Source organism: Phyllostomus discolor, chromosome 7, assembly GCF_004126475.2.
Source record: "Phyllostomus discolor isolate MPI-MPIP mPhyDis1 chromosome 7, mPhyDis1.pri.v3, whole genome shotgun sequence".
NCBI classification, from domain to species: Eukaryota; Metazoa; Chordata; class Mammalia; order Chiroptera; family Phyllostomidae; genus Phyllostomus; species Phyllostomus discolor.
Window position 1 is genome coordinate 73289185 of NC_040909.2, and position 14354 is coordinate 73303538.

The following is a 14354-nucleotide window of genomic DNA, read 5'->3' on the forward strand; positions in this document are numbered from 1 at the left end:
TCTTCTTTGTAGGACTCAGTCACATGGAAAAAAACAGTGTACAAACCCTGCCCAACTATACAGAATCTCTCTTCCCCATTCTTTTTATATAATTTTTCCAACATACAGGAAAAATGAAAGGAAAGTAAAACAAGCATTTATATTACCATCTCCTATATTGAACAGTTAACATCCTGTTGTGTGTGTGTGTGTGTGTGTTGACTGAAATATTTGCAAGTTAGTTTCAGATATGATATTTCACTCTTAAATACTTCATTATACATGTCCTACCAATAAGCCACAATATTGTTATCATACCTAAGCAAATGAACACTTCTCTAATGTCATGTGTTATGTAGTCCACATTCACATTTCTTTGGGTACCTTCATGTTTAGCTGATTTTTCAAACCAGGATCTATAATGATTGCACTGAATTGTCATGTCTCTCATATCTTTTACTCTAGAACTACTTTACCCTGTCCCTTTTATTTTTTCATGATATTTAATTTTTGGAAGAAACCAGAGTATACTACTCTTGGACATTGTCCCATTTGGATGTTGTCCCATATTTGGATGATTATTTCCTAGTAGTGTTCTTTTTTTTTTTTAAGATTTTTATTTATTTATTTACTTTTTAGAGAGAGGGGACGGGAGAGAGAAAGAGAGGTAGAGAAACATCAGTGTGTGCTTGCCTCTCGGGTGCCCCCTACTGGGCACCTGACCCACAACCCAGGCACGTGCCCTGACTGGGAATTGAACGAGCAATGCTTTGGTTCGCAGGCTGGCACTCAATCCACTGAGCCACAACAGGCAGGGCTTCCTTGGAGTGTTCTTTAACTTGTCCCTAATCTTTTGTATTTCCTCCAAACTGGAGTGAGGCTTAAAGCTTGGTCATGAAATTCAGGCTAATCTTTTTGGCCAAAAGCACATCAGGAGGCAAATAGTGCCACTGTCCCATTGTTACTGACCTCAAGTCTTGTGGCCTGGTTAAGTTTATGACTGCCTCATTTCTCTACTGAACAAAAGATAAAATTGAATATATTTCCTAGAAAGTAGAACAAACAGGCATTGAGATAGAAATTGGGAGTAAAAGTGAAAATGCTACATGTGCAGCCTAGCCATCTGTACAATTAAGACAGTGTTGAAAACACGCCCATTTCTGGAATAAAAGACCCCACAGAGTCCCACTTGGAATGGTGAAGGAAAGTGACCTTAGTGAAGAACTGTAATTATAGAATTTCAAAACCTGGTAATAAAGAGGAAATTCTAAAAGGTATTAGAGGGAAAAATATCTACAAAACCTCAAAAACGAAAGCTCAAATATTTAACAAAATTGTTATATGCCAGACATTTATTACATCTGCACAATGACTAAAATATTAGTATTTCTTAATTCTCTATGAAATTATGTTATAATCAGTTTTTTATTTAGAACTGTTAAATACAAAACAAAAATGAAAATCCAATGAAATTATTATTATCAATATTTTTGGGTTTTGTTTTGTTTTTTCAGCTTTTAGATGCATTGGAATTATCTCAAAGTCCTGTATTGTTGCAGTTGATGACTGAAATTCTTTGTCGAGAACAACAACACATTATGGAAGATTTATTTCAATCCACTTTCAAAAATATTGCGAGAAAGTAAGTCATTCTTGTCTGGGATGCCAGGAACCATATTCATTATGTTTCTGTGGGAAATTTATCTTCTCCATTCCAAAAATTAGTTGAGTGACAATTGAACTCAACTGTTATAACTAAATTTTATTTTGTTTTTCATAAGAAAAAAAGATTTTTATCTTAAAAATTTTAAACATACTCAAATTTGAAGGTAAAACTATAAATGAATCTCCAGATTAAACAAGCATCAGCATTTTCCAGCTTCATCACCCCTTTTTGGCGTGACTTCTTTATTCAGCATGTTTTTGAGGTTCATTCATGATGTCGCATGATGCAGTAATTTGTTCCTTTCTATTGACATTTTAAAAAATCATAGTTAACCAACTATAGAACATTCCACACAACTACAGAAAAATACATTCTTTCTGAGCATATATGGAACATTCTTCAGGACACACCATATGGTAGGTCATTAAAGAAGTCCTAATACATTTAAAATATTAAAATCTTACAAAGTATATTCTCTAAGTATGTAAAGTTAGATTATAAATGGACAAACAAAATGAACGTTGGAAATCCAAAAATATTTCTAAACACTGAACTAATTAAATAATATCCAAATTATGATGAAAAACTCTCAACAAAGTGGGGAATACAGGGAACATGCCTCAGCATAATAAAGGCTATATATGACAAACACACACTTAACATCACACTCACTGGGGAAAAACTAAAAGTGTTACCCTTAAAGTGAGGAACAAGACAGGGATGTCCGCTTTCACTGTGAGGGAGTTCTTGCCAAGATGGCAGAGTAGGTAAACTCTGCCTGCCCCCTCCAATGACCACAAGAAAATTACCACTAAATTATAGAATAATAATTATTGAAAACGACCTGAAGACTAACTAAACAGAGTTTCTATCACTAAGGATATAAAGAAGAAGCCATGCTTAGATTGGTAGGAGGGCAGGAGATGCGGAACAGGTGGGCACCCCATGGTGTGGTGGTTAAGAAACGGGGAGGGATATCTCTGCTGTGGAAATTCCCCCTGTGGAGTGAGGGGTTCCAGCCCTGCACTGGGCTTCCCAACACAGGGTATCAGTGCTGAGGAGTCCCCATAATATCTGGCTGGGAAAGTAGCAGGTAATACTTTGTATTTGAGAAATACGAAGGACTGTGGGAGACTGAGACATAGGCCTCAAGGGGACCATGCAGAGACTTACTTATCACAAATTTACTCTGAGCTGCCTTGCAAGAGCAGTAGCTCAAAAAGTGCCAAGAGTCTATTGGGGGAACTAAATTGACTAACTTCAGGGTGAGGGCTGGAGGATTAGGTGTAGGAGTAGCTTTCTGTGGGGACTAAAGCACTGGCACCAAATTGGAAAAAGTAAAACTGTCATTATTTGCAGATGACATGATACAGGGTTCCCTATATAGAGAACCCTAAAATTATACCAAAGAACTATCAGAACTGATTAATGAATTCAGTAAAGTAGGAAGATACAAAATTAATATTCAGAACCAGGGTACATTTTTATATGTTAGTAATGAACCATGAGAAAGGGAATCTAAGAAAAGAATCACATTTATAATTGCATCAAAAAATAAAATGTCATGTAACTTTTTAATTTTATTTTTATTTTTTAAAAAATTTTATTTATTTATTTTTAGAGAGGGAAGGGAGGGAGGGAGAGAGAGAAACATCAATGTGTGGTTGCTGGGGGCCATGGCCTGCAACCCAGGCATGTGCCCTGACTGGGAATCGAACCTGCGATGCTTTGGTTTGTGGCCCGCGCTCAATCCACTGAGCTACGCCAACCAGGGCTCCATGTAACTTCTTTGAGGGCTATATTTGCATTCTCTTCATCAATGTATAAGAATGCCTGTTTCATCCCAGTCTTGACAATAGAGTATATTGTCATATATTTAGATTTTTCTCAATTTTTTATTTTAGAAAGCATTTGTCAGTGTTACTTTAATTTGTATTTCTTTTGTTATGAGTGAAATAGATCAAATATTTAACCTTTATTTGCATTTATATTTTAGTAAACCATCTGTTGGTTTACATTTCAGTAAATCCCTTTTATAAAGATTATATTTATTGCCCTGGCTGGCGTCGCTCAGTGGATTGAGTGCGGGCTGCGAACCAAAGTGTCGCAGGTTCGATTCCCAGCCAGAGTACATGCTTAGGTTGCAGGCCATAACCCCCAGCAACCGCACATTGATGTTTCTCTCTCTCTCTCTCTCTCTCTCTCTCTCTCTCTCTCTCTCTCTCTCTCTGTCTCCCTCCCTTCCCTCTCTAAAAGTGAATAAATAAAAAATCTTTAAAAAAAAAAGATTATATTTATTTATTTGTTTATTTATTTATTTAAAGAGAGGAGGTAGAGAGGGAGAGAAACATCAACTGGTTACCTTTCCTACTCCCCCAACCAGGGACCTGGCCTACAACCCAGGCATGTACCCCGACTGGGAATCAAACCGACAACCTTTTTCTTTGTGGGAGACACTCAACCAACTGAGCCATGTCAGTCAGGGCTGTTGAACCATTTTTAAAATTAGATTTTTTAGCTCTGTGGTTTGAATGTTTTAGGGCTGTACATTTCTATGGTGCTCAGTATAGGAAGCCCCTCAAGAGAATTTAAATCTAAGACAGTGACCAAATGAATATTACAAAAGTCCATGTTGCTTCTAGTAGTGCCCTGCAACCTTAAAATTTTATGACTGAATTGCCTTCCGAATCTAATGTTTTTGACCTAATTCATGTCTAACTTCTGAGCATTGGGATTTTAAAAGTGGAAAGAATTTTCATGTTTGTTTGGTCCTTACCTCTTAACCTGTAGCCTTAATTATATAAATTTATAGATAAAACCTTGTAGTGATCATTGAAATATCTTGCTTCCAACATTAGAAAAAACTGAATGTATCTGTGTATAGGAAATAGAAGTGGTACTTCATTACTAGAATTTTTAAATCATAATTCATGAGTTTTAGATTCTATAAATGCGATCATCTTTAGGCCTTAGGCTCTCCCAAAGCCTTCTAGATGTTCTCTAAAGAAGACCAGATTGGAAAGTAAATGAAAAAATTCTTCCTAATGCCTGAATTTGTCATGAAGATTTCTGGGTATGGGTAAAATAATAGGTTTATATACACATGCTTTTTTATTTCATGGTTTTTATGTATGTAACATCTTTATTTTTCTAATTAATGATCTTTGGCATCTACTTTGTTATGTAGTAGGCATTTATAAAGTGTGTGTTCAAAGCATAAATATTTATATAATTTTCTTTTTTTCTTAGGAGTTCATGTGCCACACAAGTTAGCCTTCTGGAAAGTGTATACAAAATGTTCAGGAGGGATGACCTACCTTCAAGTATCACTCGCCAAGCATTTGTAGACCGTTCTCTTCTCACGCTGCTGTTGCACTGTGGCCAGGATGCCTTGAGAGAATTTTTTTGCAAAATTGTGGTGGATGCCATTGACATGTTGAAGTCCAGATTCATAAAGGTATCATGTATCTGTTATTAATTAAATGTTAATAAGAATTGACAGATCTTGATCAGTGTCATTAGAATCTGCCAAGTGGGGGCTTCTGGTCCAGATGATGGAGTAGGTAAATGTGGTCCTCTCATCCTTCCTAAACCACATCAAAATTACAACTAAACTACAGAACAACACATTGAGAACTGCCTCAACTCTGGCTGAACAGAAGCCCTATAACTAAAGACGCACAGAATAAACCTCCTTGAGGCTGGTAGGAGGGGTGGAGACACAGAACTGGCAGGTCCCACATCTACACATAGTTAAATATCAGGAGGATACCTCTGCTGTGGCACTCTCCTCTGAGGATCAGGACTGCGCTTGCTTTAGAAAATCCATTCCTTGCCTCTTCCAGGTTCTGGAGGCTTTCCGCAATCCTTGGCTTGTGGCTGCATTACTCCTATCTCTGCTTATGTGGTCACATTGCCTCCTTTTCTTTTGTCTAATCTCTTTCTCTGCCTCCATCTTATAAATATGTAATTGCATTTAGGACCCACTGAATAACTACTTATGTCAGGGTCCTTTACTTCATTTCAACTGTATAATCCTTTTTTGTCATATAAAGTATAATTCACAGGTTCTAGGGATTAGAATGTGGATATGTTTTAGGGGCTGTTACTCAGTTTAACACTGTTCACCTGCCCAGATGTTTTCACTTATAAACTAGGTTTCTGTCACCCTAACCTCCCCCAAAGTCGAAACTCTTTACAGCATCAACTTTTAAGTGCCAAATCTCATTTAAATATTATCAGCTCAAAGTCCAAAGTTGTATCATATAAATCAAGTATAGGTGGGATTCTGTGTAGGATCCCTTTTGGGACAAAATTCTTTCTATCTGTGGACCTGTGAAACTAGAAAACAATTTGCTTCCATAACTCAGTGGTGGAACCAGTATAGAATGACAGTTATAGATATTTTTATTCCAAAATCAGAAAGTGGATATGTGAAAGGAGTTAGTGTTCCAAAGCAATCTCAAAATTCAACTAGCTAAATTCTATTAGGTTTCAAGACCAGAAACAATGCTCTGTAGCCTGATGCTCTGTCCTCTGGACCAAAAGGCAACATCCTTAGAGTTATTCTTTTTTCTTGAAGGTAGCATATGTTTACAGTTGAGTAGTTTTATCAATGTGTTTCTTGCCTGTAGAATCTTGGGAGTACAGTAGCCTTTTTCCATTTTATCCAGTGGTATTTCCTCCAGTATAACTTTCTCAAAAACTGTATGCCACCACCAGTCACCACCAGTGTCTGAGGAATGATTTCATCTCTATTCCTGGTCTATGAATCACATGTTTAATTTTTTCAGCACCAAAGATTGTCCTTAGTCTTCTCTCCAGAGCACAGTTTCCTCACAGTGAATCTTCTAATGTTAGCATCTTTCATAGTGTGGATACACAGAAAATTTCCCAAGTTAACAAGTTCTGGTTCTTTTTACTTAACAGTTTTTACCTCAGTGTATCCTTTTTTTTTTTTTTAAACAATGGAGTAAAGATAGTTTATTCAACAGATGGTGTTGGGAAATCTGGACAGATACATACAAATAATGAAATTAGACCACCTGTTTATACCATACACAAGAGTAAACTCCAGATGGATTAAACACTTCGTTTATCAATAGTTCCTTTTTATTGTTGAGTCATATTCTATTGTATGGATGTACCATGGCTTGTTTGGTTTTTTAAATTATTTTATTGCTGTTCAAGTACAGTTGTCTGCATTTACCCCCCACCACTCCCCTCCCACCCTAGACATCTCCACCTCCCTCCCCTAATTTCACTCCCCCTTGGTTTTGTCCATGTGTCCTTCTCAGTGTATTTCTTATACCTCACATTTTATTCGAAGCATCAAAGAAGAAACCAGACAGCACCTTCAGCAAATTTGTTTGTAAGTCTTCTCAGCTAAATATGCAATTGCATAGTTTTTAAGTTCTGCTTTCTGCATAACTATAGACTAGTATTAAACTAAGTTTTCTGCCACTATATAACAAAGATCTCTTACTTCAAGTTTGTGAAAATATGTTTTGTATCTCCTTTTGAGACCTTGCAGCAACTACTTAATGTCCCTATTTCTATGAAAGCTTGTTTATCATGATTGAGATGTTCTCTAAGACAATATTGGCTTTCTTGCCCATGCTCTTCACTTCCTTTTGAGCCCTTACTACCAACACCTTTAATGTCACTATTTCTACCAACAATCTCTACAAGACAGTCTAGGCTTTTTATGTCATATACTTTAACCTGTACCCGTCATCCAATTCCAAGGCCCCTTTCATATTTTGGGCATTTGTTATAGCAGCCCCCAACTCTTGGTACCAAAATCTGTGTTAGTTTCATGTATCTGCTATAATAAATTACCATAAATATAGTGGCTTAGAACAACAGAAATTTATTCTCTCATAGTTTTGGAGGCCAGAAGGCCAAAATCAGTTTCACTGAGCCAAAATAAAGGTGTTACAGGGACCTCACTTGCCCCACAGCTTTGAGTATTCATTCCTTGCCTCTTGCCCCTGGTGGCTGGTGGCATTCTTGGCTTGTGACTGCATCACACCACTCTCTGCCTCTGTTCTCACATTGCCTTTTCCTGTCTATTTGATCTCCCTCTTTATCCCTCTTACTATATGTGGTTTTTATAGGGTCCACGTGAACAACCTAGAATGTTTCCCTATCTTAAGATCCTTAACTTAATCACATTTGCAAAGCTCCTTTTTTTTGCCTTATGAAGTTATTTCCACAGATTCCGGGGATTGAGATTTGGATAACTTTTGGGGGTGCGAGGCATCATTTAGTGTCTGCAGAATACTGTTGGAAATAGTATGAATACCCAAATGGCAGATTCTTAAAATAGATTTCAATATACATAGTTGAAATTTTTACTTTTTAAGAATTGAATTTTGCCTTGCTATTATTATACCTTCAATAAGATTTTATGCAAAAGTTTTATACCCATACCCTAAGCACACTATTTGGACATTTCCTGCTGCACTGAATATAACACATCAATATTTAAGCTGAGCTGTCTCATATTGAAGTGATTTATCTTCTTTGCTAAAATTACTTGTTTTTAATTTTTAAAGTATATTTTATTGGTTATGCTATTACAGTTGTCCCAATTTCCCCCTTTGCTCCCCTCTGCCCAGTTCCCCTTTTTCCTCTAGAAATCCCCCCTTAGGTCCTTTCCATGGGTTGTACATGTAAGTTCTTTGGCTTCTTTCTCTGTTGCCTATACTGTTAATGACATTCCCTGTCTATTTTGTACCTACCCAGTTATGCTTCTAAATCCCTATACCCTCTCCCTCATTATCTCCCTTCCCCTTCCAAGGTGATAACCCTCCAAATGATCTCCATATCTATGATTCTGTTCCTGTTCTAGTTGTTTGCTTAGTGTGTTTCTGTTTTTTAGATTCAGTTGATGTTTGTGAGTTTGTTATCATTTTAGTGTTCCTAGTTTTGACCTCCTTTTTCCTAAATAAGTACCATTAACATTTCATATAGTAAGGACTTGATGATGATGAACTCCTTTAGCTTTACCTTATCTGGGAAGCACTTTATCTGTCCTTCAATTCTAAATGATAGCTTTACCAGATAGAGTATTCTTGGTTGTAGGTCCTTTCTTTTTGTCACTTTGTATAGTTCTTGTCAGTTCCTTCTAGCCTGAAAAGTCTTTTGAGAAATCAGCTGATAGTCTTATGGGAACTCCTTTGTAAGTAACTGTCTCCTTTTCTCTTGCTGCTTTTAAGATCCTTTATCTGCCTTTAACTTCTGGTATGTTAATTATGATGTGTTTTTGTGTGGACCTCTTTGGGTTCAACTTGTTTGGGACTCTGTGCTTCCTGAACTTGTGTTAATTTCCTGTGCCAAATTAGGGAAGTTTCATGATTTTTTCAAATAAGTTTTCAATTTCTTGCTCTTCTCCTATGATTTGGATGTTGGCCCTTTTGGAGATGTCCCAGAATCTTATTCTCTCCTTTTTTTTTTTTAATTGTTGTTTCTTCATTTTGTTCTGGTTTTAAGTTTATTTCTTCCTTATGTTCCAAATCATTGATTTGAATCCTGGCTTCTTTTCCTTTACTGTTGGTTCACTGTGGTTTTTCTTTATTTCCCTTAGTAGATCCTTCACTTCTTCTCTTATGCTTTTGCTGTATTCAGTGAGACCTTTGAGCATTCTGACCACCAGTGTTTTGAACTCTGTGTCTCATAGGCTGGCTACTACATCACTTAAGTTCTTTTTCTGGGGTTTTGTTCTGTTTCTTCATTTGGGCCATATTTCTTTGTCTCCTGATTTGGCAGTCTCCCTGTGTGTGTGTGTGTGCGCGTGTGTGTGTGTGTGTGTACTAGGTAGAGCTGCTTTGATTCTGTTTTAGCACACCTGTTAAGTCATATGGAGCAGAGCCTTGGGTATTTGCCAGGGCGGGGCAACCGTGGCTCTGTGTGTGGGGGTGGGTAGGGGATAGAAGAAGGGACAATACTGCTGCTGGCTGACTTTTGGGTGCTTGCCTGGCCCTTGCCCCATTTCTAGTCATTTCACCCATTTCTCGTATGGGACTGGTACTCTTTCAGCTGCCGTCCTGGTTGTGGTTCCTGGGGTGGATGGGTTTGCCTATGTACAGGTAGTTTCTTTCACCACCCCAACCCCCACTGGGTTTATAGCCAGAAGTTATGCAGCTTTATTTTTCCAGATGCCGAAGCCTTGGGCTACACAGTCTGGCCTGTGGCCAGGATCACTTGCCTGCTGCTGCCACCTCTCAGCCTCTCTGCTTCTCTGCCCCTGGCTTGCCACACCGAGTCCTCTCTGCCCCAACTCCTTCTACCCTCTGAGCCTGTCTCCGCTTCTCCTACCCATCTGGATGAATGTAGCTTCTTTAAATCCTTGGTTGTTGGACTTCTGTACAGTTCTGGGTATTTTTCTAGGTAATTTTCTGGCAGTTCTGGGTGTTTTCTATTTTTGTTAGTTGTGTTCCTTCTTATGACTGTGCAGTGTGTCAAGGTGTATCTCCCTACGCCTACATCATGTAAAATTACTTTTTATGTAAAGGTCATTGAGTAATAAATTTTATATAGTCTATAAAATATTTTTCATTTTTGATAATATCAAAGATGATCTGTTTGTTATCTTTTTTTAGCTAAATGAATCTACCTTTGATACTCAAATCACCAAGAAAATGGGCTATTATAAAATGCTAGAGGTGATGTATTCTCGTCTTCCAAAAGATGATGTTCACTCTAAGGAATCCAAAATTAATCAAGTTTTCCATGGCTCCTATATTACAGAAGGAAGTGAACTTACAAAGACACTTATTAAGTAAGGTTTTAATTGATTTTATGTTGTATTTATGATCATATTTTTGATACATATGTTTGTATGTGAATATAATGTGAATAAATGTTTATGTTTGAATACTGAATTTTATAGTTTTCTTGTTTTCTTGTGCACAAACTAATTTGTTATTGGGTAACAAATGTTATTGGGTAACATTTTATCCTATACTTACCTTTTATAAAGAAAAAAAATTTTTCATTGTTTCTCCTACCATTTTTTCCCTTCAGTAGTTCTATATGTTTTTTAGTGATGTGCTCTATAGCAACAAGGAATTTGGTATATTTTATTTTTTTCTATCATTTGAAATTAAAGGAGTGTTAAAATATTTTTAGGCAGGCATTTGATAAAACACAAAGTAATCAAATATATTTTCTCTAAAACCAGCCTTCTAACGAGGTTTACTCTTAGTACATATTGAACACAGACATTGATTGGCATATCAGTTTTGTGTATCCAAAACAAATGTATCATTACTTTTCCTCACACCCTAATCCTTACTTTACCTCCTCAGTTGATGACAGGCCCACCAGTCATTTCATAAACCAGACTCAAGATTGGTAGTTTATTTTTTCTTTATCTCCATCTCTTCGACCTCCAGCCACACCCTGTCAGTCACCAGTGGATTTTTATCTCTTCAGTATTCCTGAAACCAGTGTCCTTATTTCATTCTCCTTTCTATAGCCTTTTTGTAGCATCTGCTGTTCTTTGGTGAACCACTGCCATAGTCTCCTTCATAATTATTCTCCTTGCTCCTAGGATTGTCTCTCTCAGTTCTGATTGCTAAACTTCCCTGCCTAAAGACCTTCAAAGGAACCTTATCTTCAGTCGTAGGGTTGACAAACTTTTTTTCAAAGGCCCTCTTAGAAACTATTTTTTGCTTTGTGGGCCATCTGGTCTGTTGCAAGTATAATGGGCATGGCTGTGTTCCAATAAAACTATTTTTTTTTAATATTTTATTTATTTATTTTTTTTTTAGAGAGGGATGGGAGGGAGGGAGAGAGAGAGAAACATCAATGTGCGGTTGCTGGGGGTTATGGCCTGCAACCCAGGCATGTGCCCTGGCTGGGAATCGAACCTGGGACACTTTGGTTCCCAGCCCGCGCTCAATCCACTGAGCGACGCCAGCCAGGGCTGCCAATAAAACTATTTTCAAAAATAGATGGTTATCAGGGAGTGGTCTGGTGACCCTAACCTATAGGAAGAAGTCCAAGTTCCTTATTATGGCAGGTGAGCTCTCCCGGGATGCATCTCTTTCCACCTGCTGCTGTTTCCCAGTTTATCCTTTGAACACACCATGCAGCTTATCCCTTTTTATAAGTGACATTCTTTCTCTACTTACAATGCCTGGGTACATTTTCCTATGGATAGTTTGTAATTTGAAACTCAGATATTTCTTCTTAAAACTTCTTTTTTGGCTTCTTGGGCTGGACTACTTTCTGTTTTTTTGCTTGCATTTCTTACCTTACTGTGCTTATTACTATCTCTGTGCTTTACTGCAGTGTGGTGAAGTCCACAGACATGGCCTTCACCCTGAGATGTGGGTGGGGTACAGTGACTTGCTTAGTCTTCTGTTCCCAGTGACTAGTACTATGTTGGGTACAAACCTGACACTCAGAAAAGGCTAAATTGAATTGAAATCATGTTGTCTGGCATTGTTGCACTTGAGCAACCATCTCCCTGTTGCATGAATTAATTGTTATTTTGGATCTACTCTGCAGACTTTGCTATGATGCGTTTACAGAAAACATGGCTGGTGAGAATCAGTTGCTAGAGAGGAGAAGACTTTACCATTGTGCTGCATACAACTGTGCCATTTCTGTTATCTGCTGTGTCTTCAATGAATTAAAATTTTACCAAGGTTTTCTGTTTAGTGAAAAACCAGAAAAGGTAAGCCTTTCCTGAGGTGTTCAGTATTGCTGTCATTATAGGATTTCAAAAGGTAGATTACATCAATCAAAGTAGTATCATCATTTGTACCTTCTTATAATACTGTACATGAAGTTTTTTAGTTCCTCATTTATAAAGCTGAAGTGCTTCTCCATGAGTTATTAATTTTGTAGTTGCATCAGTAGTATGGATCTTCACCACTCATATATTTTTATATAATTCTTCTAATTCACAGAACTTGCTTATCTTTGAAAATCTGATAGACCTGAAACGCTGTTATACATTTCCTATAGAAGTTGAGGTGAGTGAGATTTTTAATGGTCTTTTCTTAGTTAAAATACTTACCAAGTATGTATACAGAAAAATGCATATTGTACTGAACACATTAAATTGCCAGTACTCTGATCTGCTTGGAACTATAAAAACTGATAGTTTCAAGTGGTTCAACCTGAGTACATCTTCAAGCAACTACAGTGAAATTCATCAACCTTGTATTTTCCCTTTATTGACTTATAAATAAAAGGTAGTGCCAATAAAAGAAGTTGCTAGGACATATCCCAGGAATTGTTTTCTGAGTAAATTCCTCTGGTCAATGAAATTGAGATCCATCTGGATACAGAATTATGACCCTGTGGCCCTGCCTGGGTTATTTGGCAGGATAATGTGGGTGCCATGAAAAGTCATGGGGATAATTGCAAAACTTGCTCTAGGAAATGTGATGAGCTTGATTTTAGCAAAGCTAGGTTTGATGTAACACCCTAAACAGTTGGTGGAAAAGTAGCAGCTGCAGTTCTTCTCAGTCCTTTGGAAAGTGAAGTTGAACAGAGTGCCAGAGCTCATACACCATGTCCTACCAAGCAGAGCTGGGCCAGGAGCTGTCACTGACATATCTCTGCGTAGCTGCTAACCTCGACCATGTCTTAGTGGTTCACAGGTTCCCATAAATGGTTGCTTCCTGCCATGTGCCCTTTTGGAACAAGACTGGGAAACTTTTTTCTAGACAGATGTTCAAAAAACTAATAAAAAATAGTAGCACTAGTTGATTAAGCATTCAGACATTTGCTGTATTACTTCTAAACTTTATAATAGCACTGTAGGTGCTATGATATAACATAACCATATAGTTGAGGAAACTGAGGTTCACAGGTCAAGTACAAACTATTGGTAATCCAGGCATGTGGTGATAAGAGCTTGGCAAACACTGTGGCATACTCACCTGTCTTTCTTTGTGAATATTTTTGAATACTTATAAGTTTGATAAAAGTTTTATTTAAAAATTAATTAATTAATTTTTGCCAGATTACTACTAAGTAGAAAACAGATGGCTGTGATTCTAAGAAGTTTTAAATTGTGTATTTGTTCTGCCTAATAGGTTCCTATGGAAAGAAAGAAAAAGTACATTGAAATTAGGGAAGAAGCCAGGGAAACAGCAAATGGGGACTCAGGTAGGATGTTTGCAAAATGATGGAAAAGATTCTAGTGCTTGGTATTTGTTACATAATAGAAAATACTTTAAATACCCCAAAACATTGAAATTCAGTTTGAAAAATTTTTAAGTGGTGAATGGAATTGTATCCTGAAATAAATGCAATCAGCTAAACTTTAACTGCATAGAAAGATCTTAGTGGCCCCAGGGGACTTGGATACTGTACACTTTCTTTGAAAGTCCAAGATTGGCTTGGTGTTTATTTGTTTGCATATGGATTCTTTAATTAGATATATTTAGAAATCTCTGTGAAAAATAACAAGTCCCATCCTTCCACACCTCTCGTTAGCTCCCACCTCCCTGCGTGTGCCTATAAGCACGGGGCTCACTTGTGCCTCCATTTTCACGTGTCTTCCCTCAGCCTGAAATCATCTTGGCCCGAGATATCAGCATGGTTTATTACAGCTTGTTTAATGCCAACTCCTGAAGGAAGTTTTCCCTGGCCTTCCTATTTAAAATTAACCCTCTCTTCCCTCCATATACTCTTTGTTTTAATTTTCTGCTTACTTTTTCTGTATAGCTTTGTTTTCTTG

At 37.3% G+C, this 14354-nt stretch overlaps 1 protein-coding gene across 2 annotated transcripts in view; it reads left to right on the forward strand.

Annotated features, from left to right (window-relative positions):
- The window catches only part of LOC114501989 (DNA-dependent protein kinase catalytic subunit), a 189287-nt gene that overhangs the window by 75840 nt on the left and 99093 nt on the right, over window positions 1-14354 (forward strand). For both annotated transcript variants that reach the window (XM_036031017.1, XM_036031018.1), the window contains 6 exons: window positions 1494-1621; window positions 4895-5102; window positions 10252-10430; window positions 12167-12335; window positions 12571-12636; window positions 13708-13780. In XM_036031017.1, coding sequence (XP_035886910.1) covers window positions 1494-1621; window positions 4895-5102; window positions 10252-10430; window positions 12167-12335; window positions 12571-12636; window positions 13708-13780 — 823 coding nt within the window. The remainder of the gene's footprint in view (window positions 1-1493; window positions 1622-4894; window positions 5103-10251; window positions 10431-12166; window positions 12336-12570; window positions 12637-13707; window positions 13781-14354) is intronic.